The 24,611-nt window shown below is 43.4% G+C and overlaps 1 protein-coding gene across 1 annotated transcript in view; it reads right to left on the bottom strand.

The window, feature by feature from the left end:
- Window positions 1–24,611, bottom strand: part of cyb561d2 (cytochrome b561 family, member D2) — a 116,477-nt gene that overhangs the window by 5,937 nt on the left and 85,929 nt on the right. The window contains exon 3 of the mRNA XM_072582730.1: window positions 9,850–10,027. Within this exon, the coding sequence (XP_072438831.1) occupies window positions 9,850–10,027 (178 nt within the window). The remainder of the gene's footprint in view (window positions 1–9,849; window positions 10,028–24,611) is intronic.

Below are 24,611 nucleotides of genomic sequence, written 5' to 3'. Positions count from 1 at the left end.
ACCTTTGAGCCAGTTCTGTATCCAAATGGTTAGTTCTCCTTGTATTCCATGAGATCTAACTTTGCTAACCAGTCTCCCATGGGGAACCTTGTCGAACACCTTACTGAAGTCCATATAGATCATGGCTACCACTCTTCCCTCATCAATCCTCTTTGTTTCTTCTTCAAAAAACCTCAATCAAGTTTGTGAGACATGCTTTTCCATGCACAAAGCCATGTTGACCATCCCTAATCAATCCTTGCTTTTCCAAATACATGTACATTCTATCCCTCAGGATTCCCTCCAACAACTTGCCCACCACTGATGTCAGGTTCACCGGTCTATAGTTACCTGGCTTGACCTTACCACCTTTCTTAAATAATGCTGCCATGTTAGCCAACCTCCAGTTTTCCAGCACCTCACCTATGACTATCAATTATACAAATACCTCCTTCCCTAATGGAGAAAGAGAATGTTTCAGCGGGTTCAAGGACAGAATCAATTTGGCTAAAGCTAAGAGCAAATTCAGTTGTGAGGGAAGATTGGAAAAGTTGGGACTGCCTTTCTTGGGAAAGAGACCATTGAGGGGAAAGTTGATAGAAATTTTCAAAATCATTAAGTGTCTGGAACAAAGTGGCTGGGGAGAAACTTTCCACTCATGAAAGGATTGAGTACCAGATAGTGCAATTAGTATTAGTAAAACTAATTTGTATTCCATAATTCATAGAATCATAGAATCTCTACAGTGTGGAAACAGGCCTTTTGGCCTAACAAGTCCACACCAACCCTCCGAAGAGTATCTAACCCAGGCCCATTCCTCTACATTTCCCCTGACTAATGCACATAATCTACATATCTCCGAACACAATGGGCAATTTAGCATGGCCAATTCACCTAACTTGCACATTTTTGGGCTGCAGGAGGAAACTTGATCACCCAGAGGAAACCCCATTGGATGACTGGAGCAATAGTATAGGAATTGTGCATAAATGTTGATCAGGATGTGGGGTCCCCAACGCCCAATGCCTGGTGTGCAAATGAGAATCCAACACATAGCTCTGTATACCAGCTTAAACATTGATGAGAATGTGTGTCTGGATGTGAATTGAGGTGAGGAATCGTATCCTGACAGGGATTGAAACAAAGGGTCATAAACAGACAGAGATTGATAAGAGGAACGTATCAGGGCAAGGAGGGAAAAGAGGGGACATAGCTGGGCAGTGATTGAGATGACAGATTGTACCCGGACAGTGATTGAGATGGCAGATCATATCCGGGTAGGAATTGAGACAATTGATTGTGTCCGGGTAGTGACTGAGATGATGGATTGTATCTGGGCAGGGATTGAGATGACAGATCATATCTGGGCAGGAGTCAAGAGTGTGGTGCTGGAAAAGCATAGCAGGTCAGGCAGCACTCAAGGAGCAGGAAAATCTACGTTTCGGGCAAGAGCCCTTCATCAGGAATTGACAGGACGGTCACATCCAAGCAGGGATTGAGATGACGGATCTTATCCAGGCAGAGTTTGAGACAATGGATTGTATCCAGTCAGGGATTGAGACGACGAATCATATCTGTACAGGGATTGAGATACGGGTCATAGCTAGTCAGGCACTTAGAGGAGGGGCCATATCTAGGCAGGAATTGAGACAACAAATCATATTTAGCAGGGATTGAGATGTTGAATCATATCTGGGCAGGGACTGAGACAATGGATCGTATCCGGGCAGAGATTGAGATGTGGATTGTACCTAGGAAGGAAGTGGGAGAAAGATCTGGACAGAGGAGAGGTCTTTATATGAATGAAACGAAGACTCAGGTTCTTGCTCCCATTAAAGTTAGTAAATATATTATCTGCTCAGCCAGGTAATTATAGACCAGTGAGCCTTACCTCGGTTGTAGGAAAAGTTCTGGAAAGATTATAAGAGATAGGATCTATAATCACCTAGCAAGCAACAATTTGATTTCAGATAGTCAACATGGTTTCGTCAAGGGCAGGTCATGTCTCACAAACCTCTGAGTTTTTTGAGAAGATGACCAAGCGTGTGGATGAGCTAGGGCAGTTGACATGGTGTACATGGACTTCAGTAAAGCCTTTGATACAGTTCCACATGGTAGCCTGTTGGAGAAAATACAGAGGCATGGGATTGAGGGTGAATTAGCAGTTTGGATTAGGAACTGCTTTCTGTGAGAAAGCAGCAAGTGGTGGTTGATGGAAAATATTCAGCCTGGAGTCCGGTTACTAGTGGTGTGCCACAAGGATCTGTTTTGCAACCACTGCTGTTTGTCATTTTTACAAATGACTTGAAGGCAGGCATAGGTGGATGGGTCAGTAAGTTTGCAGATGACACTAAGATCAGTGGAGTAGAGGACAGTGTGGAAGAACGTTGCAGGTTGCGGGGGACTTGGATAAACTGCAGAATTGGGCTGAAAGGTGGCAAATGGAGCTCAATGCAGATACATGTGAGGTGATTGACTTTGGTAAGAATAACAGGAAGGCAAAATAGTGGGTCAATGGAAAAATTCTTGGTAGTGTGAATGTGCAGAGGGATCTTGGAGTCCATGTACATAGGTCCCTGAAAGTTGCCACCCAGGTTGATAGCGCTATTAAGAAGGCATACAGTGAGTTAGGTCTTATTGGTAGAGGGATTGAGTTCTGGAGCCGTAATGTCATGCTGCAACTATACAAAATGCTAGTGTTGCCACACTTGGCATATTGTGTACAGTTCTGGTCACCTCATTACAAGAAGGATGTGGAAGCATTGGAAAAGATGCAGAGGAAATTTATCAGGATGTTGCCAGGTCTGGAGGGAAGGAGTTATGAGGAAAGGCTGAGAGACTTGGGTCTGTTCTCATTGGAAAGAAGGCCAAGAGGGGATTTGATAGAGACATACAAGATGATCAGAGGATTAGACGGTTAGACAATGAAAGTCTTTTTCCTAAGATGATGACATCAGCTTGTATGGGGAGGCATAGTTACAAATTGAGGGGTGACAGATTTAAGACAGATGTCAGAGGCAGGTTCTTTACTCAGAGAATGGTAAAGGCGTGGAATGCCCTGCCTGCCAATGTAGTTACTCAGCCACATTGGAGACATTTAAACAATCCTTGGATAAGCACATAGATGATGATGGGATAGAGTAGGGGGATGGGCTTAGATTAGTTCACAGGTCAGCACAACATCGAGGGCCAAAGGGCCTGGTCAAAAAAGAAGAAATAATGAGGACAGTGTGGTCAAGTATTCTGTTGTTTTGGTTTTCTTCAGCTAATTTACAACATTCTTGAATGAATAAAGTTGAGGATGGAATTGTGAAAAAGTAGGAATGAACCTGACAGCACTGAGGAAAACATTCCTCACTAACCCACAGCAGAATCAGAGAAAAATGTCAATATGTGAATGATCTTTATTAATAATTTGTTAACTGTCCTGAAATGGGATAATTCTGTTATGAGTTGCAGAATGGCTTGTATAATCTTAAATTCAAGACAAATGTTTGAACTGAGCTCTCTTTTTTTGTAACTGATAAGTAAGTGAAGTTTGTCAAGCACATTGACAGTGCCTACAGACTGCGAAGAATTAATAAGATAAGCTAAGAAATGTTCTAGCAAGCAAATCAGACAAAGTGGGGGTGGGGGGAGGGGATGGGTTGGCTAGAGTGAAGAGACAAAGATGACTGTCCGTGTCAAACAGATCATATTGAACTAGCATGGATGGAGATCATTGGATGATCAGAGTCAGATGAAGATGAACAATCAACATTCAGGAGGTTTGTGAACACTCAGATATAGAGGACAAGTCAAAGTTGTCTAAATAGTTTAGGGAGATGTAAGTGCTGGCTAAATAAATGTAACACCTGCCTAGTCAAAGGAATAGGATATCTCACAGTATTCAAGGACATTTCTCTCTCCTGGTTGGTTTAATTACTGGTATTGTGTGTACGTCATCTTATTTTATCACCTCAGTGCTGTTATTTTACTGAGACTTGGACCAACTGTGGGCCTTCTGCAACTGCGCTAAAAATAGAAAACAGATAAACAGGAAAAGATCAAAATAGACCAAGAATTCTGTACAAAGGGGACAGAGGAAATGGGAAGGTGGGTTTGAACTAAGTGAATTCTATACAATGTCTCTGGTGCAAACTTATCAACTATACTTTTCCTTTTAACAACCACACGCTAAGCAGTTTTGGGATGTAAAGTGCTCATTTTCTGTCTGAGGTGTGAGGCTGGGGTCAATTTTCTACCTTGCATTTTCTTGGTGTCCCTGCAATTGTACTGTTGTCATCAATCTGCAAACTCTGTGGAAGATCCCTTGTTTCTAGTATTGGTGATCCAAAATTGGACTGGAATCTTCATAATTTCCACCATTACAGGGCACGAAGTAGTGGAGCTGATTAAAGTTTGAAACAGTCATTTAATTTGATCATTGACATCAGAAGTCCAATTTGTAGTTTAAAACTCAACTGCAAATCTGCCCCCTCCTCATTTTGCAGTTTCATCTGGAAGAGGGTCGAATATGAGATTCATAGTGAGGAACACCCAAGATTGGAAAGAATCAGATACAGGACAAGGTACATCAGAAAGTAAGGGCTGGGTGACACCAAGTTTGACCTTAGAGTGGCTGTAGATTCAAGGTGACAGGGATGAAAGGAGGTTGTTTGTTGCCTGAGGAAAAAAATAAGTGAAGAATAGGAGAGGGTGCAATGAGTCAAAACATTGAAGAGGCAGGAAGAGGGAGGAAGCCAGAATATTTACAAGTTAGGGAGCAGTAGCTGGTCTGTCCACTTTATTTCCCCCATATTATCCTCCTCCTTTGTTCACAAATGATAATTACAGTTCAGTGGGGAATTGGTTTAGCTCAGTTGACTGGATTGTTGGTTTGCAGAGCAGTGTGACGCCAACAGTGTGGGTTCAATTCCCATCACTAGTTTGAGGTTACCATGAAGGACTCACCTTCTCAACCTTACAGGACGGCTCAGTGGTTAGCACTACTGCCTTGCAGTGCCAGGGACCCGGGTTCGATTCCAGCCTCGGGCGACTGTCTGCGTAGAGTTTGCACATTCTTCCTGTGTCTGCGTCGGTTTTCTCCCACAGTTCAAAGATGTGCAGGTCAGGTGAATTGACCATGCTAAATTGCCCACAGTGATTGGTGTATTAGTAGGGAGTAGGCAAATAGGGTGGTGTGGACTTGTTGGGCCAAAAGACCTGTTTCTGCACTGTAGGGAATCTAATCTTAATGCTGGGCCTGGCTTCAGTGACTGGCACTTCATCTAGTGGCCCCTCTTAGAATAGCCTTTTTTTGTCACTCATTGTTAAATGAGTGCAATGAAAATTTGTAATGTCGCCTCTCTTACATACAAGGTACCTAGGTACAAATACTTTAAGTGCTGATACAGAATTGAAATAGTTAAAAAAAAGACTTTGATGAATAACAGAGTTTAAAAAGTCAGAATGAGAATAAAAAAAGTGTCTTTAAAATACTCAAGTTATTGTCCTTTTTCATTGAGTCTGTGCCTGCCAGGATTCAGAACACAAGGCCTCGCTGCCTCCAGCCTCTGTCTCAGACTCTCCTCCAGAATTCTTCCCCCTTGCCAGCCTGCGCTCACTCTACTCCCACTCTGCTCTAGCCTCCGGCCTGTGACTCAGCTCTCAGCTCGGCCCACGCTCGCTCTGGTTCCACTCCAGGACCCTGCCCACACTCGCTCTGCTCCCGCTCCGGGCTCCGGCCGTGACTCGCTTCCAGGACTCGCCTTGCAGTTCAGCCCTTGCTTGGTCTGCTCCCATTCTGGGTTCCAGCCATGACTTGCTTCCCACACCAGGCTGGTCTCAGACTCTGTTCTCCATTCCGTCCAGGTAGGGTAGTTTAAGAAGTTAAAAGTTAAAAGGAAAGGTGTGGGAGGATGACAAATTGCAGCAAAGAGGGAAAAAAGAAAAAGAAACTGATGAGCATGAGCGTCTTATTCTGCTGCCATTTATGTAGAAACCTGGAGAAAGAATGTGGACTAGTTGAACAGCCCCTGTAGTGGATGTGGAATGGACTCTCAGCAAAAGAGGTGAGAGATGAGATTAACTCCTTTCAAAGCATTGGGTAACTAGGGAGAGAATGAGATGGTCCAAGACTCCATGAGAGCAGTATTTGTCCAGCTCACTTGGAAAGAAGAAATGATCAAAAGTACATAAGCGCAGAAAGAGACACCTGGACTCATTTCCTGTTGAAGTGGATGCAGATAATTTAATTCACTGCAATATAATCAATGATTACACAGAATTCACTGGCTTCAATTTCATAAACCAAACTGTTTTTGCATTCTGTGCTCAGTTCATCTTATACAATAACTGATTCCTGGCATTAATAGATTCTAAATAAACTACAATGTCCTCATGACAGAACTTAATGTTGAAATTTACTGAGCAAACAAATCTTTTATTGGTAGAGGAATTGAATTCCGGAGCCCTGAGGTCATGTTGCAGTTGTATTAAGACTCTGGTGCGGCCGCATCTGGAGTATTGTGTGCAGTTTTGGTCGCCATACTACAGGAAGGATGTGGAGGCACTGGAATGGATGCAGAGGAGGTTTACCAGGATGTTGCCTGGTATGGTAGGAAGATTATATGAGGAAAGGCTGAGGCACTTGGGGCTGTTTTCATTGGAGAAAAGAAGGTTTAGGGGTGACTTGATAGAGGTGTACAAGATGATTAGGGGTTTAGATAGGGTTGACCATGAGAACCTTTTTCCACGTATGGAGTCAGCTATTACGAGGGGGCACAGCTTTAAATTAAGGGGTGGTAGGTATAGGACAGATGTTAGGGGTAGATTCTTTACTCAGCGAGTCGTGAGTTCATGGAATGCTCTGCCAGTAGCAGTGGTGGACTCTCCCTCTTTATGGGCATTTAAACAGGCATGCGAAGGATACTGGGCTAGTGTAAGTTAGGTGGGCTTGGATCGGCGCAACATCAAGGGCCAAAGGGCTGTACTGCGCTGTATTTTTCTATGTTCTATGTTCTATCTTTATATGGCACAGTAGAAGGCAAATTTTATAGAAAGTGAGTGATGAGTAGATTATGATTGAAAAAGCTTTTTTGAAATAGTTTATTTCTAGTTACAATTATTAATACATAACTCAAATTGACAAGTGAGTTTGTAAATACTATAAAAATTAAATCTGTGCTTTCATAAATGTGTTCAAGGGACAGAATAGATTCCATGAGATAGATTGATTTTTATGTCATTTCTTTTGGGAAGAGTGTAAGTTGTGAAATAATGAAAATGTGCGGATCAATGGATTTTACAAAATTACCTCTAGAGTTCGTGGAATGATCATGCAGATGTATTTCTCTGAAGACCTAGGGTTAATCAATAAATCCTAAGAAACAGGAGGAGATAGCCAAGTGGTAACCAGAGACGTTTTCAATTTGACTTCATTAACTTGAGTATTGCCAAAATATATATTTATTGAAGCTTTTCATTTTGTACTCATCAGGACAGTTTGCAAGAATGCCAAAGTAAAGGCAAAGCAACATTTAAAATTTATGAGAGTGCTGACTAGTTGGAAAGTGGGCTCTGATTGGCAGAATGTTGCCTCTTTGTATTGTGAGACTTGGTTTGTGCAGTGCCTTCATCTTTGGTGAAGGTACATATTCTATAAATGTGTTAATGTTATGTTTTGTTGCCAGAACTGTGCCTCAGTAACACTTTTTAATCCATTCAACAATAACAGCCCTGCACTAAAGCAGAAAATCTTCACATATCATTTGGATATTTCTTATCACCAAATTTGGACAACAGGTTATTGTGTGTCACACAGCCAATTCCATTGTCGTCTCTTCACAGGGACTCTACATTTAAACTTGACTCTGGACGCCTTCCTGTTATCTCCTACCTCCTAGGTTTTTGTCTTTACGTTTTGTGTGACCAGGCTTATGTAACCTGTACTATTCCTGTGTTCATTTGTCTGCATGCATGATTTGGCAGCTGACCTGAACATAAGCTCATTGTTCTTTCTATTTTTGCTCTTTCTGTTTCTTTTACCCCCTCCTCAATCCCTTTCCTTCATTATCATATCTTCTTTCACTTCTTTCTTCACCCTTCCCAATCCTTCAGCATTCCTTGATGTTGCTGTTCTTCCAGGTGTCATTCCTACAGCTTCAGTAACCTCTGCCATGTTCACCAAGGCACAATCAGCAAATGCTCATTACAAGCAGAGGCCATGAGTCACAACCTTTCACCTACTGCATTTTTAATAATCCATCTATCTGATGGTTAATATCAGACACTCAGTTTGGGACCAGGTTCAGAAAGTGAAGAGAGAAGTCCTTTGTACTCTACCATGTCGGGAGAATGTCTGATCGGAGGGCGGATTGGAAAGGGGAAAATGACTGCTTTTATACAAGGTGAAAAACAAAAATTCAAATAGTCATCCTATTTTTGGAAATGTAAATTGAATTTGCTGAATGACATTTTTGGATTTTGTGGTGCTGGATAGTAAAATATTTCATTCCGCCCAGTATGGGAAAAGGAAACAGTAACATTAATGGTTAATACTGCATAAGTCCTTCCTCACCCTTCTGAAAACCAACTACCCACCTCACCTTCCATCTGTTTGGAAGGTTTCCCTACCAGCCATAATGAAAAGGGAGGGTACTTGTTCACTATCACAAGACACAAGTCAAGACTGTGATGCAATACTCTCCACTTGTCTGGATGGACGCAGTTCCAACAGCACTCAAGAAGCTCCATAGAACCAAGTTTGATTCGCTCCACATCCACCATCTTCAGCATTCACTCCTATCTCCACTGATGTACAGTGTGTACAATCAACAAGTTGTGGCAACTCACCTAGGCTCCTTTGACAGCACCTTTCAACCTGCAATCACCCAGATCAGCATTGAGGTGGTACATGTACAGCAGTGCTTCAAAAGGAAGGCTCACTGCTATCGATCCAGGATGGCTACAAAAAACTGGCCTTGTCAGCAATAAACTTTAGCATCCCCTTTGAAGGAGAGGAAATGCAGTTAGAAATTGGAATTCCTCTAAAATTGATTTTTTTATTCATTCACAGGATATGGAGGCCACTGGTTATGTCAGTATTTATTGCCCCATTAGGTATTTAAGAGTTAACCATGTTGCTGTGGGTCTGGAGTCATATATTTGGAGTGGACAGGTAAGGACAAAAGCTTCCTTCCCCAAAGTATATTAGTTAACTTGACAGGCTTTTGCTGACAATCATGATCATCATTAGATTTGTAATTCAGATTCGTTATTGAATTTAAATACCACCATCTGCTGTGGCAGGTTTTGGGACTGGGTCCCCAGAATATTGTCTGGGTTAATGGATTAATAGTCTAGTAATACTACTACTAGGTCATCACCTTCCTTTTTCAGTATTGTCTGTGTAACATGAGACCTCACGTAATGGCTGCAACAGCAGATACATCCCTTCCCTGAACATTAGCAATTCCTTAAACAAGAACAAAAGGCAAGCTGATGTTGACCTTGATGATGATCATCAGGTCACTGATGCCTGGTAGTCCAAATTATTTAGGATCTACAGTTTGTTCTTAGGAAACATTGACCTTATAATGGAAGTGGTCTAATGGGGCACTAGTTAACTTTGAGTGGTATAGATGGTACGCTGTAGATGCATTCCAGTGAAATCTCACTTAATAGAAATACTGTGGCTTATCAGAAAAGTAGGGTTGGGGCAGACCAGCAAAAAATATCACTCACGATCGCTCAAAAATCATCCAAAAGTCTAACGCAAAGTATAGCACAGTTTGCATGAATGGTTAAAATCATATTTATTAACAAAATAAAAGTAAATTTAACTCAGCACATTTAAAAAATGTAAGAAAGCTGCTCCCTGTACAGTACCTCTCACAGAAAGCTGCTGTGGGCAGCTGACATCGGCGCATGAGCAGAACGGCATGAAGACTGGTGATGATGTCACGCATGCGCAGAACGATGCAGAGCGACTCCAGCGTGGGCACTGTGCACGCACAGACAGCGCGAAGACCGGTATTGACGTAACGCATGTGCACATCAGCGACGCCTGCACAGAACAGTAAAGAACATCGGCGCATGAGCAGAACAGCGGGGAGGTTTCGGCGCACGCGCAGAATAAAGCACATGAACTGATCCCTGCTGGAATCGCGCTATTGCCAATGGAGGGAAGCGTTCTCCAAAACACCATTCCTTAATTCTTCAGCGAAATTATAGCCAAATAACGCTGCCAAAATGTGTGTTTTCCCAGAACTATCTGTATCCTGGGGTCATTGACTAAAAGGATACAGACAAGTAATTGACACAGCAAGATTGCCAGCAATTAAATATGGTATATTAATAGGTGCCCACAGTCAGAGGGCTGACCTCAATCTATGACAGTGGCAAGTCCTTGATAGGGGACCTTGTCACAGGACAACTTAGAATCATAGAATTCCTAAAGTGTGGAAGTAGGCCATTCAACCCATTGAGTCCACACTAACCCTCTCAAAAGAGCAATCCACCCTATCATTGCATTTCCCATGGCCAATACACCTCGATACTACAGGCAATTTAGCATGGCCAATCCACCTAACCTCCACATCTTTGGACTGTGGGAGGAAATCAGAGCATCCAGAGGAAACCCATGCAACTCAGAAGAATGTATAGACAACCCAAGGGTGAAATCAAACCTGGGTCCCTTGTGTTGTGAGGCAGCAGTGCTAACCACTGAGCCACCGTGTCGCCCCAACTTTCAATACTGGACAGCTCTCGAACAGGACAACTCACAATAGAGGAAAACTCCTGACACAGGATGACTCTCAATACAGGACAATCCTTGACAGATGGTCCTTGTTTGATACAGTCCTCATCAGGGTGCTGTTTTCAGGAATTGGAAGATGGATCAAAAGAGATTGAGGGTAGACTCATGGAAGTGTTCTCTTACACTTCAGCCAGAGAGCAGGATGATACCTTCACAACTAGGAATACTAGTGGCAATTGGCTGCTGTAGTTTTCGCAGTGATTACTGAGGGCAGGCCTCAAGTAGGGATTACAGAGGTCAATTGAGACATAATCCCTATCAGAGGTTCACTGTGGTATTATAAATCTCATTCCCTTGGTACATATTTAGCCAGGAGAAAGTGAGGACTGCAGATGCTGGAGATCAGAGCTGAAAATGTGTTGCTGGAAAAGCGCAGCAGGTCAGGCAGCATCCTCCATCTGGTGACGGAGGAGTCCAAGGACCTGCATGTCCTTGGTGGAACCAGACCATAGCAACACGACGGTTGGAGGAAGAGCGCCTCATCTTCCGCCTAGGAACCATCCAACCACAAGGGATGAACTCAGATTTCTCCAGTTTCCTCATTTCCCCTCCCCCCACCTTGTCTCAGTCAAATCTCTCGAACTCAGCACCGCCTTCCTAACCTGCAATCTTCTTCCTGACCTCTCTGCCCCCACCCCACTCCGGCCTATCACCCTCACCTTGACCTCCTTCCACCTATCATATTTCCAACGCCCCTCCCCCAAGCCCCATCTCCCTACCTTTTATCTTAACCTACTGGACACACTTTCCTCATTCCTGAAGAAGGGTTTATGCCCGAAACGTCGATTCTCCTGTTCCTTGGATGCTGCCTGACCTGCTGCGCTTTTCCAGCAACATTTTCAGCACATATTTAGCCAGAGGAGTTTTGACTGAAAGAAGACTTAATTCACATTGTCAGGATTAGTAAGATCCTGAGTAGCAATTAAGATAATTCGGCAAAAGAACTGAAGGTGGCAGAGTCATACAGTGTGGAAGCAGACCCTTCAGTCCAATCATGCTGAACATAATCCTAAACTAAACTAGACCCACCTGCTTGCTCCTGGCCCATATCCTCCAAACCTTTCCTATCCAATTATCTTTTAAACATTGTGATTGTGCTGATATCTACCACTTCCTTAGGAAGTTAATTCCACAAGCGAACAGTTATGCTGAACTGAATCACATGGCCTGAAGCAATGGCAGAAGCAGGTTCACTAGTGATTTATGATGATAGAAAGCTAATTACCTGCAAATGAAAATAAGAATACATGGCTGTGAGGAAAGAGAAAAGGGCTGGACTAATTGGATAGCTCTCGCAAAGAAACATAGACACAATGGCTAAATGGAGTACTTTTGTGCAGTCTGATTCACATTGCTGAACTATCTAAAGTGTGATAGAACAATGGGTCACCCCAGTGAACTGTTGAAGCAGGGAAAGAGGAGGTGGACTTGCAGAATTGTTATTTTTGTATGTATTACTATATAGCTGCACCCAGAGAAACTTGGACTATCGTAGCAGAAAGAAGATGCAAGTCTTAAAGAGAATATGTGTTTTCTCCCTTTTATCAATTGCTTTCCACTCCCAGTGTTAACTCTGAATCAGCACAGTCTTAAGTACAATTAAAAGTCTTTCATTTGGAACCTCATCATAAGTTTTTTACAAGACAAGGTTCAGAATCACAGAATTATTATGGTGCAGAAGTATGCCATTTGGCCCATGAGATCATAAAACATACAAGCAGAATTAGATCATTTGTTCCATCAGTCTGTTCTGCCACTCCATTGTGGCTGATACGTTTCTTAACCCCATTCTCCTACCTGCTCCCCATAACCCTTGATCCTCTTACCAGTCAAGAACCTATATATAGGAGAAAGTGAGGACTGCAGATACTGGAGATCAGAGCTGAAAAATGTGTTGCTGAAAAAGCACAACAGGTCAGGCAGCATCCAAGGAGCAGGAGAATCGATGTTTCGGGATTAAGCCCTTCTTCAGGAATGAGGGGGGTGTGCCCAGCAGGCTAAGATAAAAGGTAGGGAGGAGGGACTTGGGGGAGGGGCGTTGAGAATGCGATAGGTGGAAGGAGGTTAAGGTGAGGGTGATAGGCCGGAGAGGGGGTGCGGCGGAGAGGTCAGGAAGAAGATTGCAGGTCAAGAAGGCGGTGCTGAGTCCGAGGGTTGGGACGGAGATAAAGTGGGGGGAGGGGAAATGAGGAAGCTGAAGAAATCTGCATTCATCCCTTGTGGTTGGAGGGTTCCTAGGTGGAAGATGAGGCGCTCTTCCTCCAGGCGTCGTGTTGCCATGGTCTGGTGACGGAGGAGGCCAAGGACCTGCATATCCTTGGCAGAGTGGGAGGGGGAGTTAAAGTGTTCAGCCACAGGGCGGTTGGGTTGGTTGGTGCGGGTGTCCCAGAGGTGTTCCCTGAAACGTTACGCAAGTAGGCGGCCTGTCAGCCCTGTGGCTGAACACTTTAACTCCCCCTCCAACTCCGCCAAGGGCATGCAGGTCCTTGGCCTCCTCCGTCACCAGACCATGGCAACACAACGCCTGGAGGAAGAGCGCCTCATCTTCCGCCTAGGAACCCTCCAACCAAAAGGGATGAATGCAGATTTCTCCAGCTTCCTCATTTCCCCTCCCCCCACCTTATCTCAGTCCCAACCCTCGGACTCAGCACCGCCTTCTTGACCTGCAATCTTCTTCCCGACCTCTCCGCCCTCACCCCCTCTCCAGCCTCTCACTCTCACCTTAACCTCCTTCCAACTATCGCATTCCCAACGCCCCTCCCCCAAGTCCCTCCTCCCTACCATTTATCTTAGCCTGCTTGGCACAACCCCCTCATTCCTGAAGAAGGGCTTATGCCCGAAACGTCAATTCTCCTGCTCCTTGGATGCTGCCTGACCTGCTGCGCTTTTCCAAGAACCTATATATCTCTGTCTTAAATACACTCAATTACTTGGCCTCCACAGCCCTCTGTGGCAATGAATTCCACAGATTAACCACCCTCTGGCTGAAGAAATTCCTCCTCATCTCAATCTCCCATTGCATGTGCACTAGTTCTGTTTCTAGTGCCAATTTCCAGTCTTTTCCCCATACCTTTGCATTTTATTTCTATCCAAGTAATCATCCAGTGCCTGAAATGAACCTGTCTCCACCACATTTCCAGGCAGTGCATTCCAGACTCTTAACTACTCGCTGTGTTAAATTTTTATTCTCGCATCATCCTTGCTTGGTTTGCACATCATTTCAAATCTATGCCCGCTCATTCTTGTTTCCTTTTCAAGCAGAAACAGCTTCTCCTTATTATTTCTGTCCAGCTGCTTATGTTTTGAAAACTTCTATCAAATCTCCTCTGTTTTTTTCTAGGAAGAAGAAAACTAATCTCTCAACTTTTTCAATCTGTCTTCATAGCTGAAGTTTCTCAACCCTATGACCTTCCTAATAAATTGCTTCTTCACTCTCTGGAATGCATTCACATGTTCTCTATTATGAGGTGCCCACAACTATACACAATATTCCAGGTGAGATCTAACAAGTGTATTTTGTACATGTTCAATATCACCTCCTTCCTCTTGTACTCTCTGCTCCTATTAATAAAGCCAAGGATATTGTTTTATGAACTGGTCTCGCCACCTGTCCTGCTAGCTTCAATGATCTGTGCTCATACACACAGGTCTCTCTGGTACTGCGTTCCCTTTAGAAATGTGCCCCTTGTTTTATAGTGTCTTGCAATATTCTTCCAATCAAACTGCATTCTCACAATTCTCTGCATTGAACCTTATCCACTTATGAACCCACTCCACCAATTTGTCAATGTCTTTCTGGAAGGTGATACTGCCCTATCCGCCATTTAAAATTCTTACAAGTTTAATTTCATCTGCAAACTTGGAAGTTACCCCCTCCACAGTAGTATCCAGATTATTAATATTTTTCAGGTAAAACAAGGGTCCCAATAGCGATCCCTGAGGAGCTCCACGACAAATCTTCCTCCAGCCCGAAAAATATTAATTGTTCGTTACTCTCTGTTTCCTATCACTCAGCCGATTACGCTTCAGTGCATGACAGGGCTTCCCACAGTCCCTAATTGTTGCCACTGCCCTGAAGAAATCAGGAAGGTTTTTCAGGCAGGATCTTATCAGTCTAAAACCATGTTGAGTTCTGTTTATTGTATTATCACAGAATTGTTTATCCTCAATCAACATGGGAACAACAAGATTAGCCTGCCTGCTGACCTAAAGGTCCAGTATTCTTCTCAGAGGTGTTTGTAGGTTAACTACCATCAATCCCTTGGCATTTCTTTGTTTCCAGCCCTTTTAGCCCTGTCTATGAATTACATCAGTGACATTCAAGGAACTGAACGTGCTTTGATTATCCCTGTTTTGCTATATCCATAAGTGCTTACAGACACAAGGTCAGTTTAATAACCAACTTACTTTCTGCCATCATTCCAAACATTATGTTATCTTCAAAAAAACCGGCAGAAGGAGATTCAACAATTTTCTTCCTCTGTCAATTTTTATCATTCTTTTGTGGTATTGTCAGATTCACTTGGGCATATACAGCAGACAAAACACTGGCTCAATGAACTCCAATTGTTAGACATCTTTGTTGATCTTTTCAAGTACAGTTAAAGACCTGTCTAATCCTGTTCTTAACAAATGGTAAAAATGTGTATTTTCATTTTGATTCCCAGTCTTTATCAGAGAATCAATCAGGCTTTTTACTCCCTATCACATTTTCTCATCTCTTCACAAGAACAATACAGTTTCTATTTCAATTTCTTATCTGGAATCATCTTGTGATTTGGATTCATGAGCACCCACAAGTGTTAAGATTGTGGTATAAGTTGATGCAGTTTGTTATTTACTATATGTTAGCCCGTGTAATATCGACCACAAAGGATGAAGTACGGCATAGGTATCTTAAAGTTTATTTATAGCACTATTTATAAGGCTATAATATCACAGACTTACACACATGCAGAGCCTGGATTTTGTGTTTGTTGATGTGACTGTTCATAAAACACGCAACTGACTGCACTGACTCCATCACACTCAGAGAGTTCCCGAAGAGAAGAGAAGAGAAGAGAAGGACCTTTATACCACATTTCACATATCATGTAACTGTCTTAAAAGTACAGGTCTGTCTGCTCTGAGATCTACGCTGTGATACAATAAGTGTTTCACTGTATTCAGAGTAGGCCAGAAACCCATCGGGCCTGCTTTTCCACAGCAATAGCAGCTCCCATTCTTCAATCACAAAGTCTCCTACAATACCCTCATTTCAGAATACATTACAGTACTTATCATCTGTAATCCAGACTCAAAATTCTGGAATACAATACTTAACCCTCTCCTCCCTAACAGCTGCTTACAACTTATCTCATTGACGCCCTTCTTTGGCCTAGGAGCTTGTGTTTCATTGAAGTAATTTCAAATGGAAACCTCCTTGACTCATGAAGAACGTTAAGAAGGTTCTTATGACCACAGGCAAAAGCTAAGAGGAAAGACCTTGATGCATTTCAGGGTAAACTAAAAAGGCACCGGAAGGAATGTGCTGATGGAGCGTACAAAAGACCAGTGGGAAGTGGCTTGCATGGAGCATCAATACTGTTGTGGATTAGTTGTGCCAAATGGCCTGTATTCATGTTGTACTCTATGCCATATGTAATATGTTAAATGCAATAGATAAATGCAAGTTGTTGTTATAAATATCAATCTCCAATTAAGCACCCCAGTGAATTCTGTGGGTGAGATGTTGCCATGAGTTTTAGGATGGGACTGTGATGTTGGGATGAGGTGGAGATTCTGAGCTCCCACTTGCTGGCAGTGGAATTGGCTCAGCAATGTGATGGAAGTTAGGGACAGATTCCTGATTGGCCAATGGAATCCAAAGACCAACAGCTCCTGAGCCTTGGCAATGCCAAGAGAGAGGCGGGCATTGCTGAGATAGGTAGTGATTTGGAGTGCGCCACTAGGTGGAGAGGGGGCCTCGGAGGGGTGGTTGGGCATAGATATAAAATTAAAGATGGGTGGTGCAATGCAGGCAGGCCCTTCAGAGTGGCCTTCCCTGCCATTCACCTCTTGTACAGGTCATGGAGTCTCCATGCCTCTTTCACCCACAGGCTCCATAAAACTGGTGATCTCCCCTCACACATACATGGGCTTTGCACTGCCATTGATTAAACACCAAAAGGGTGGGAATAATAAGTGCCTGAACTACCGAAATGGGCTATCTGTCTCCAATCTGCAGTTAGCTGCTTCTCATTTGGTCAGTTGGGAGACTTCCTGCAATGGTGCTGACAGCGACTATGACACAACTCCCTGTTATTTTTCAGCCCCTCTATCTCCTAACTTGGGACTGTGAAATTCCTACCTGCTGTACCTGACCTCTGAGCGTCCATTCTGTCATCTTCTTGTTCCTTCACTGTATTTAACACATTCAAATACATAAATTAGGAGCAAGAGCAGGTCATTCAGCCCCTCAAGCATACTCTGTCATAAGATCACGGCTGATCATGTTGTGGCCTGAACCCACATTTGTGTCCACTCTCTATATCCCTTGACTCCCTTGTTTGTCAATAATCTCTCTAACTATGCAACCCATCCATCCTAAATTGTCTGTTTAGCTCAACTGTGCATCCACAGCAGTGAACAGGGGACAAGCTAAATATCACAGCAGGGAAAAATACTGGCAAACATTTGTCCAGTAGGAAACAATATGTGATCACTCAGTAACAGAGGTGGGCTTAAAAAATAGATCTGGCATCAACAGGGCTTGTGGTACAATGGTAGTGTCTCTATCCCTGAGCCAGGAGACCTATGTTTAAATTGCACTTGCTTCAGATGTATGCCTGAACAAACTGATTTAAAATACAGTGTACTTTTTCTCAGTGGATAGTTCTATCAGGTGATTTCTGTTGAACAAATTGTTCCAATGTTAAAACTTTATTTCATTCTCATTCAGGTTTTGGTTGGCTACACTGATAAACCAGTATTTAGTGCCTCTCCCCATTTGCCTTGGAGACATTAATAATTATCCAACCCCAGACTGGGATAACAGTAACTATAAAGGCTTGCATTTCAATAGCGCCTTTCACAAACTCAGGAAATCCCAATGCTCCCTACAGCCAGTGTTGTGCTTTTAAAATGTTGCCATTGTTATAATGCAGGAAACCTGGTGGCAAATTTGCCAAAATAATTACCAGATAATATCTTGTGATCCTATACTGTTGTTTAAACTGGAAGTGAACACTGTATTTTGGAGACTATTTCCACTAAGAAGGATAATAAGTAACCAGGAGGCAACAGACTTTAAATAAGTGAAAAAAACACCCAGTGGCAAGATAAGAGTTGATTTTATGCAGCAAGTTGTCAAGATTTAGAATGTGGTTCTTTTGAAAAGTGAGTTGACAGTTTACACAACATTGAAAGCTTGCTGAGCTCGATGGAAGAAGAAGGGGAGAAAGAATAATTGGATAGCTATTTCAAAGAGTCAGCCCCCAGGGCTGAATGTTCTTCTATTCTGTGTCATCATTGTATGTCTATGTTGGCTCACATATAAATATTGACCCAGAGCTTCCCTGCTCCTCTTTGAAATAATGCCATGAAATCATTTCCATCAGCTGAGAGGTCAGGCAAGGATTTGGTTTAATACTTCATTTTGAAGACAGTACCTCCAACAGTGCAGCACTCCCTCAGTAATGCTCTAGATGTTCCATTGAAAGTCTGGATTGGGTTTTCAACCAAAGGCACTCTAGCCCAGAAAGAGGAATGTTTGCCACTGATGGCGGGAAAAGGCAAGGCCGACAGGCTCACTGCTTTGAACCAGTTAGGGTTTTCACAATGTCTTATTCTTGTCATAATGTAGTTTATCTCTGGCTACTGGTAGAAGTAAATCTACTGATGAAATGGACTATTGAGGTATTTGAGGAATGAGGACTTCCAGTAGCAACTCCGGCAGGAGAGTGGAGAGAAGACAAAGATGTGCCTCTAGAAATGGCACAACAGCAACTTTTAAAAGCACAAAAACAGAATGAATAATAAATGTTTGAGTAAAAGACAATCAAGACTCCGACATACAGCTCAATGCAGTGAAACAAATTGCTCCTGGAAGCATTCAGCTTGGACTTTCAAAGCCAGCAGGGACTGGGAACCTGAGACCAATGCTGTGACCTCTTAAAGTGATGTTATCCCTCAGCCAGTGTGAAGTTATGTCTCATAGTGAGTGCCTTTAAGAAACATCCTCATGGTATTATGTGACTTGAGAGCATGAAGATCTGATGCTCTATCTTACCTCAGATCATTTGAAGCATGACACTATACTGTTGTAATCTAGTGGCTTAATATTAGCCAAAGGAATGTAATATTTATGCAAAACAGCGTGTTGTAATAAATGTCTGTTGGACTCTTTAATAGTACGACATATTATCTCCAGTAACATAAGAAATTGGGGATGAATAAATATTGGCATATCAAGTGAAATACACTGTTGGGGGCAAAGTCCCATCAGTTCACTACTCAGACACAGAGGACCTTGCAGACAATTTGGCCCACCATGCCTGTGCTCACACACAGTAGGACTATCCTTTTGTTGATGTTCCTTTCTAAAGAACTAAGACATTAATTGGAGCTTTTATTCAATTTATAATGTCCTATTTCTGTTGAATTTACATATTTTTCTCCTGCTTTATTGGTTAATTTTAGATTAATAGTTCCTGCTGTAACCTGTTGCCTATTTTGAGAGAGAATGGGCAGGCAGCCCTAGGCCCTCAACAACAAACGCTTGACATTTTGTTTTTCTTCAAACTTGCTGCTGTTTCTGGGAATGGGAGTTAGAATCTATGTCCCTCCTCCCAGCCATGTGTGCTGTTGCTGAGCAGGGTCTGATTGCTCAGATGGCTCCACATGGATTCTCCCCTCCCAGTCAGCCTTCTCCAAGGGTGGCAGCATAGGTTATAGGGGGCAGGAGAAGTGAGGGTCCAGTTCCCAGAACTGCCAGGTTTTCTTTTAATCTCATGATTTGTACTTCAATCTTCCTTTCAATGAAATGTTTCTCCTTGAGGATTTTTTATTACCCCTGTTCCCTCTTCAGCAAATGGGCTGGGCTATAGCTACCTTGGTTTCAGACACACACACTGGCACACACCCCTCCCCACACACATAATCAATAGATTCACAGAGGTTTACAGCATAGAAAAAGGCCATTCAGCCCATCAAGTCTACACTGGTCAAAAACAAAAAAACCTAATTATTCTAATCACATTCTGCGCCACCAATGGCGTCAACAGAGAATGAGTGTTGGCAGGATATTCAATGAAGAGGAGCCTTCCAGCTGAACCCATAGTCATTCGACAGATTTTCACTTTATCAAACGGATTGGTGATTGACATTTGAGAACCCTAGTTACTAAGGCCCTTCCACTCTTCCCCTACAATTTGTGGCTTGCCATCTGCTGTTGACCATCACAACGTGACCAAAGTCTTGAAAGAAAAGACACCGTATTAAACCCTTCCATCAAAACTTTATATGACAAGATTTCAAATAACCATATTCATACGCATGCTGATCTCTGGTTTAGCATTGCCTGTCCTCTGACAAATCCAAAGATGTGTAGGTGAGGTGAATTGGCCATGCTAAATTGCCATAGTGTTCAGAGATGTGTCGGTCAGGTGCATTCGTCAATGTAGTGTAATAGAGTAGGGGAATGAGTCCAGATGGGATACTCTTCAGAGGGTCAGTGTGGACTAGTTGGGCTGAATGGCCTGTTTCCACACTGCAGGGATTCTATGATTCTCGAGGCTGCAGATAGCCTAAGAGGGTACCACTGATCAACTCTGGAGCCTTGAGGGCTTGTCTCTGTGGACAGCAGCAGCTTGGGCTAGGCACGTGAGATGCAGCACTCTGGTGGAATGACAGTGCTAGCAGGGTGAAAGCTATCATTGTGAGGGAGAAGATGGCAGGTTCATTCCATGGACCCACTAGGGGCAACACCTCAGCCATCCGGTGATCTGCTACAGGTCTGTGTGCTGGATACCAGGAGAGCCATTGTAACAGCAGTCTGAGCTTGCACAGGGAAGAGGCATGGACCTCAGTGCCTCAGGCTGAATTGTCACTGCAGCATTGAGACTTTGAGGTGCTACTGCTGTTGCAATGGAAGCTGGGACATCAGCCACCCAAGCACTGCACTGTGGTCAGGTCTGCAAGCATCCTCCTGGTATTGACCTCTATTTGTACACCAGAAAAGTTAGCTCCCAAGCCCTGTTCCAAATCAGAACCAGATATCTTCATGTCTCCTTGACAGTGACAACAAACTCTGACCTGCCAAGGCCTTATGTACAATATCTATCAAAGCTCCCCTTTCGGCCACTCCATCAATGCATTCATTGGATTACCCTGCACCAGAATCTCTCCATGACCAGCCTCTCTGGTGAGCTGGCATACCAGCTATCCTTTCTCTTGGCCTGACTGCTGCCCAGTGACTCACTGGCTCTAGAATCTCCTCTAAGGTATGAGCAAAATCAGCATCTGAGCTGAAGGCTCCGAGTGTCAGATCAAATGGTGGTATCCTTTCTTCAAACACCTGCTTTTGCCTTCATGGTAAAGCTGCACTAGTTAGCCAGGTGGCAGCTTTTGGGCATTTGATAGCACTGAAGAGGGCGGTTGGGGTGAGTTGTACAAGTGCTTCAAGGGCACACCATCTGCAGCTTGTATTATGTGCCAAAATGCATGTGTGATGGGATTTGAGAAGGGTCATGAAACACAGTATCTTTCTGAATGTTCTCATTTTTGTAGATATAACAGCTTCAGTCTTTGATAGCTCTGTAATATGGAGCTATTTCTTCCAAAGAGCTCAGCATGTAGAACCATATCCATCTACTGATGGTTTTCTACTGCTACTCTCTAATCTGTCAAGAGAGAGGGAGTGTAGTGAATATGTATTTGGGAAATGTCCCGGCCACAGCTGAACATGGGGAAGTTGTGAAATGTGATTGATTTAAAGAAAAATTGACTTGAAGTTGAATCAATTGTTGATAGTTTGTGTGGCCATTTGATTCAACAAGTATATTTTCATTGAGGTAAATAAATTTTAAAAACTAAGGATTAAAAATTTAAGAGTAGACAATGGGCCTAAAAGCCATTTGTATGGGTATATGATTAGGAAGGGTTTGGAGGGATGTGGCCGGGTACTGGCAGGGGGGACTAGATTGGGTTGGGGTATCTGGTCAGCACGGACGGGTTAGACCGAAGGGTCTGTTTCCATGCTGTACATCTCTATGACTCTATGATACTGTATTAATGGACTGGGGTTCAAATCCTGAGTATGGCTGGTGAAGGAATTTGAATTCAGTAATAATATGGAATTAAGAGTCTCATAATGACCATGAAACCATTGCTGATTGTCAGAGGAAAAAAATTCATCTGGTTCAGTAATGTCCTGCAGATAAGGAAATCTGCTGGCCTACCATGGGCGGCACGGTGGCACAGTGGTTAGCACTGCTGCCTCACAGCGCCAGAGACCCGGGTTCAATTCCCGCCTCAGGCGACTCTCTGTGTGGAGTTTGCACATTCTCCCCGTGTCTGCGTGGGTTTCCTCCGGGTGCTCAGGTTTCCTCCCACACTCCAAAGATGTGCAGGTCAGGTGAATTGGACATGCTAAATTGCCCGTAGTGTTAGGTAAGGGGTAGATGTAAGGGTATGGGTGGGTTGCGCTTCGGCGGGGCGGTGTGGACTTGTTGGGCCGAAGGGCCTGTTTCCACACTGTAAATAATCTAATCTAATCTCATCTAATCTACCTGTGATTCCAGACCCACAGCAACCTGGTTGACCTTTAACTGCCCTCTGGGCAATTAGGGAATGGCAATAAATGTTGGCCTAGCTAGTGATACTGCATCCCTTGAATGAATTAAAGTAGACCTATGATAATTGGACAGATTAATACAGTAAACTTTAAGGTATTTAATTTTTACTGGTTCATAAGGTGTCAGTTAAAATAAAGTTTGCAGTACCTAGTCTACAGCAGATTGATTGGACAGAGGAAACATTGGCTAATTTACTCCTCTTTCACTTCCTCATAGTTCTGAAGCTCTAAAACCAGTTACAGGGTACATTGATTCTTTGAATTGTTTCAGTAATGAGTCAAAGAGCAGCATACTCACCTCTGAGTCCTGAAGGTTCAATGTTCATGTGCCACTCCAGAGGGTTTGAGTTCATTGACTCTGTGATACTGACCTTTTGGATAAGACCTAAAACTAAAGCTCTGTCTGAGCTCTGAGGCAAATGTAAAAGATTCCAAGGCACTGAAACTGGTGCCATAACCGATCCTCATTGCTGAACTAATAATCACTAAATCAGAGTAATGGACATTGCTGCTTGTGGAATCTTTGAGATTTATTCCTGCATTTAGAGTCATAGAGATGTACAGCATGGAAACAGACCTTTCGGTCCAACCCATCCATGCTGATCAGATATCCCAACCCAATCTAGTCCCACCTGCCAGCACCCGGCCCATATCCCTCCAAACCCTTCCTATTCATATACCCATCCAAATGCCTCTTAAATGTTGTAAGTGTACCAGCCTCCACCACATCCTCTGGCAGCTCATTCCATACACATACCACCTTCTGCGTGAAAAAGTTGCCCCTTAGGTCTCTTTTATATATTTCCCCTCTCACCCTGAACCTACGCCCTCTAGTTCTGGACTCCCCGACCCCAGGGAAAAGACTTTACCTATATATCCTATCCATGCCCCTCACAATTTTTGTAAACCTCTATAAGGTCACCCCTCAGCGTTCGACAGTCCAGGGAAAACAGCCCCAGTCTGTTCAGCCTCTCCCTTTAGCTCAGATCCTCCAACCCTGGCAACATCCTTGTAAATCTTTTCTGAACCCTTTCAAGTTTCACAACATCTTTCTGATAGTAAGGAGACCAGAATTGCATGCAATATTCCAACAGTGGCCTAGCCAATGTCCTGTACAGCTGCAACATGACCTCGCAACTCCTGTACTCAATACTCTTACCAAGAAACGAAAGCATTCCGAACGCCTTCTTCACTATCCTATCTACCTGCGACTCCACTTTCAAGGAGCTATGAACCTGCACTCCAAGGTCTCTTTGTTCAGCAACACTCCCAGGACCTTACCATTAAGTGTATAAGTCCTGCTAAGATTTGCTTTCCCAAAATGCAGCACCTCGCATTTATCTGAATTAAACTCCATCTACCACTTCTCAGCCCATTGGCCCATCTGGTCAAGATCCTGTTGTAATCTGAGGTAACCCTCTTCGCTGTCCACTACACCTCCAATTTTGGTGTCACCTGCAAACTTACTAACTGTACCTCTTATGCTCGCATCCAAATCATTTATGTAAATAACAAAAAGTAGAGGGCACAGCACCGATCCTTGTGGCACTCCACTGGTCACAGGCCTCCAGTCTGAAAAACAACCCTCCACCACCACCCTCTGTCTTCTACCTTTGAGCCAGTTCTGTATCCAAATGGCTAGTTCTCCCTGTATTCCATGAGATCTAACCTTGCTAATCAGTCTCCCACGGGGATCCTTGTCGAACGCATTACTGAAGTCCATATAGATCACATCTACTGCTCTGCCCTTATCAATCTTCTTCGTTACTTCATCAAAAAACTCAATCAATTTTGTGTGACATGATTTCCCATGCACAAAGCCATGTTGACTATCCCGAATCAGTCCTTGCCTTTCCAAATACATGTACATCCTGTCCCTCAGGATTCCCTCCAACAACTTGTCCACCACCGAGGTCAGGCTCACTGGTCTATAGTTCCCTGACTTGTCCTTACCACCCTTCTTAAACAGTGGCATCACGTTTGCCAACCTCCAGTCTT

This window comes from Chiloscyllium punctatum, chromosome 12 (genome assembly GCF_047496795.1).
Source record: "Chiloscyllium punctatum isolate Juve2018m chromosome 12, sChiPun1.3, whole genome shotgun sequence".
Taxonomy (NCBI): Eukaryota; Metazoa; Chordata; class Chondrichthyes; order Orectolobiformes; family Hemiscylliidae; genus Chiloscyllium; species Chiloscyllium punctatum.
This window is presented reverse-complemented; position numbering and strand designations above follow the sequence as displayed.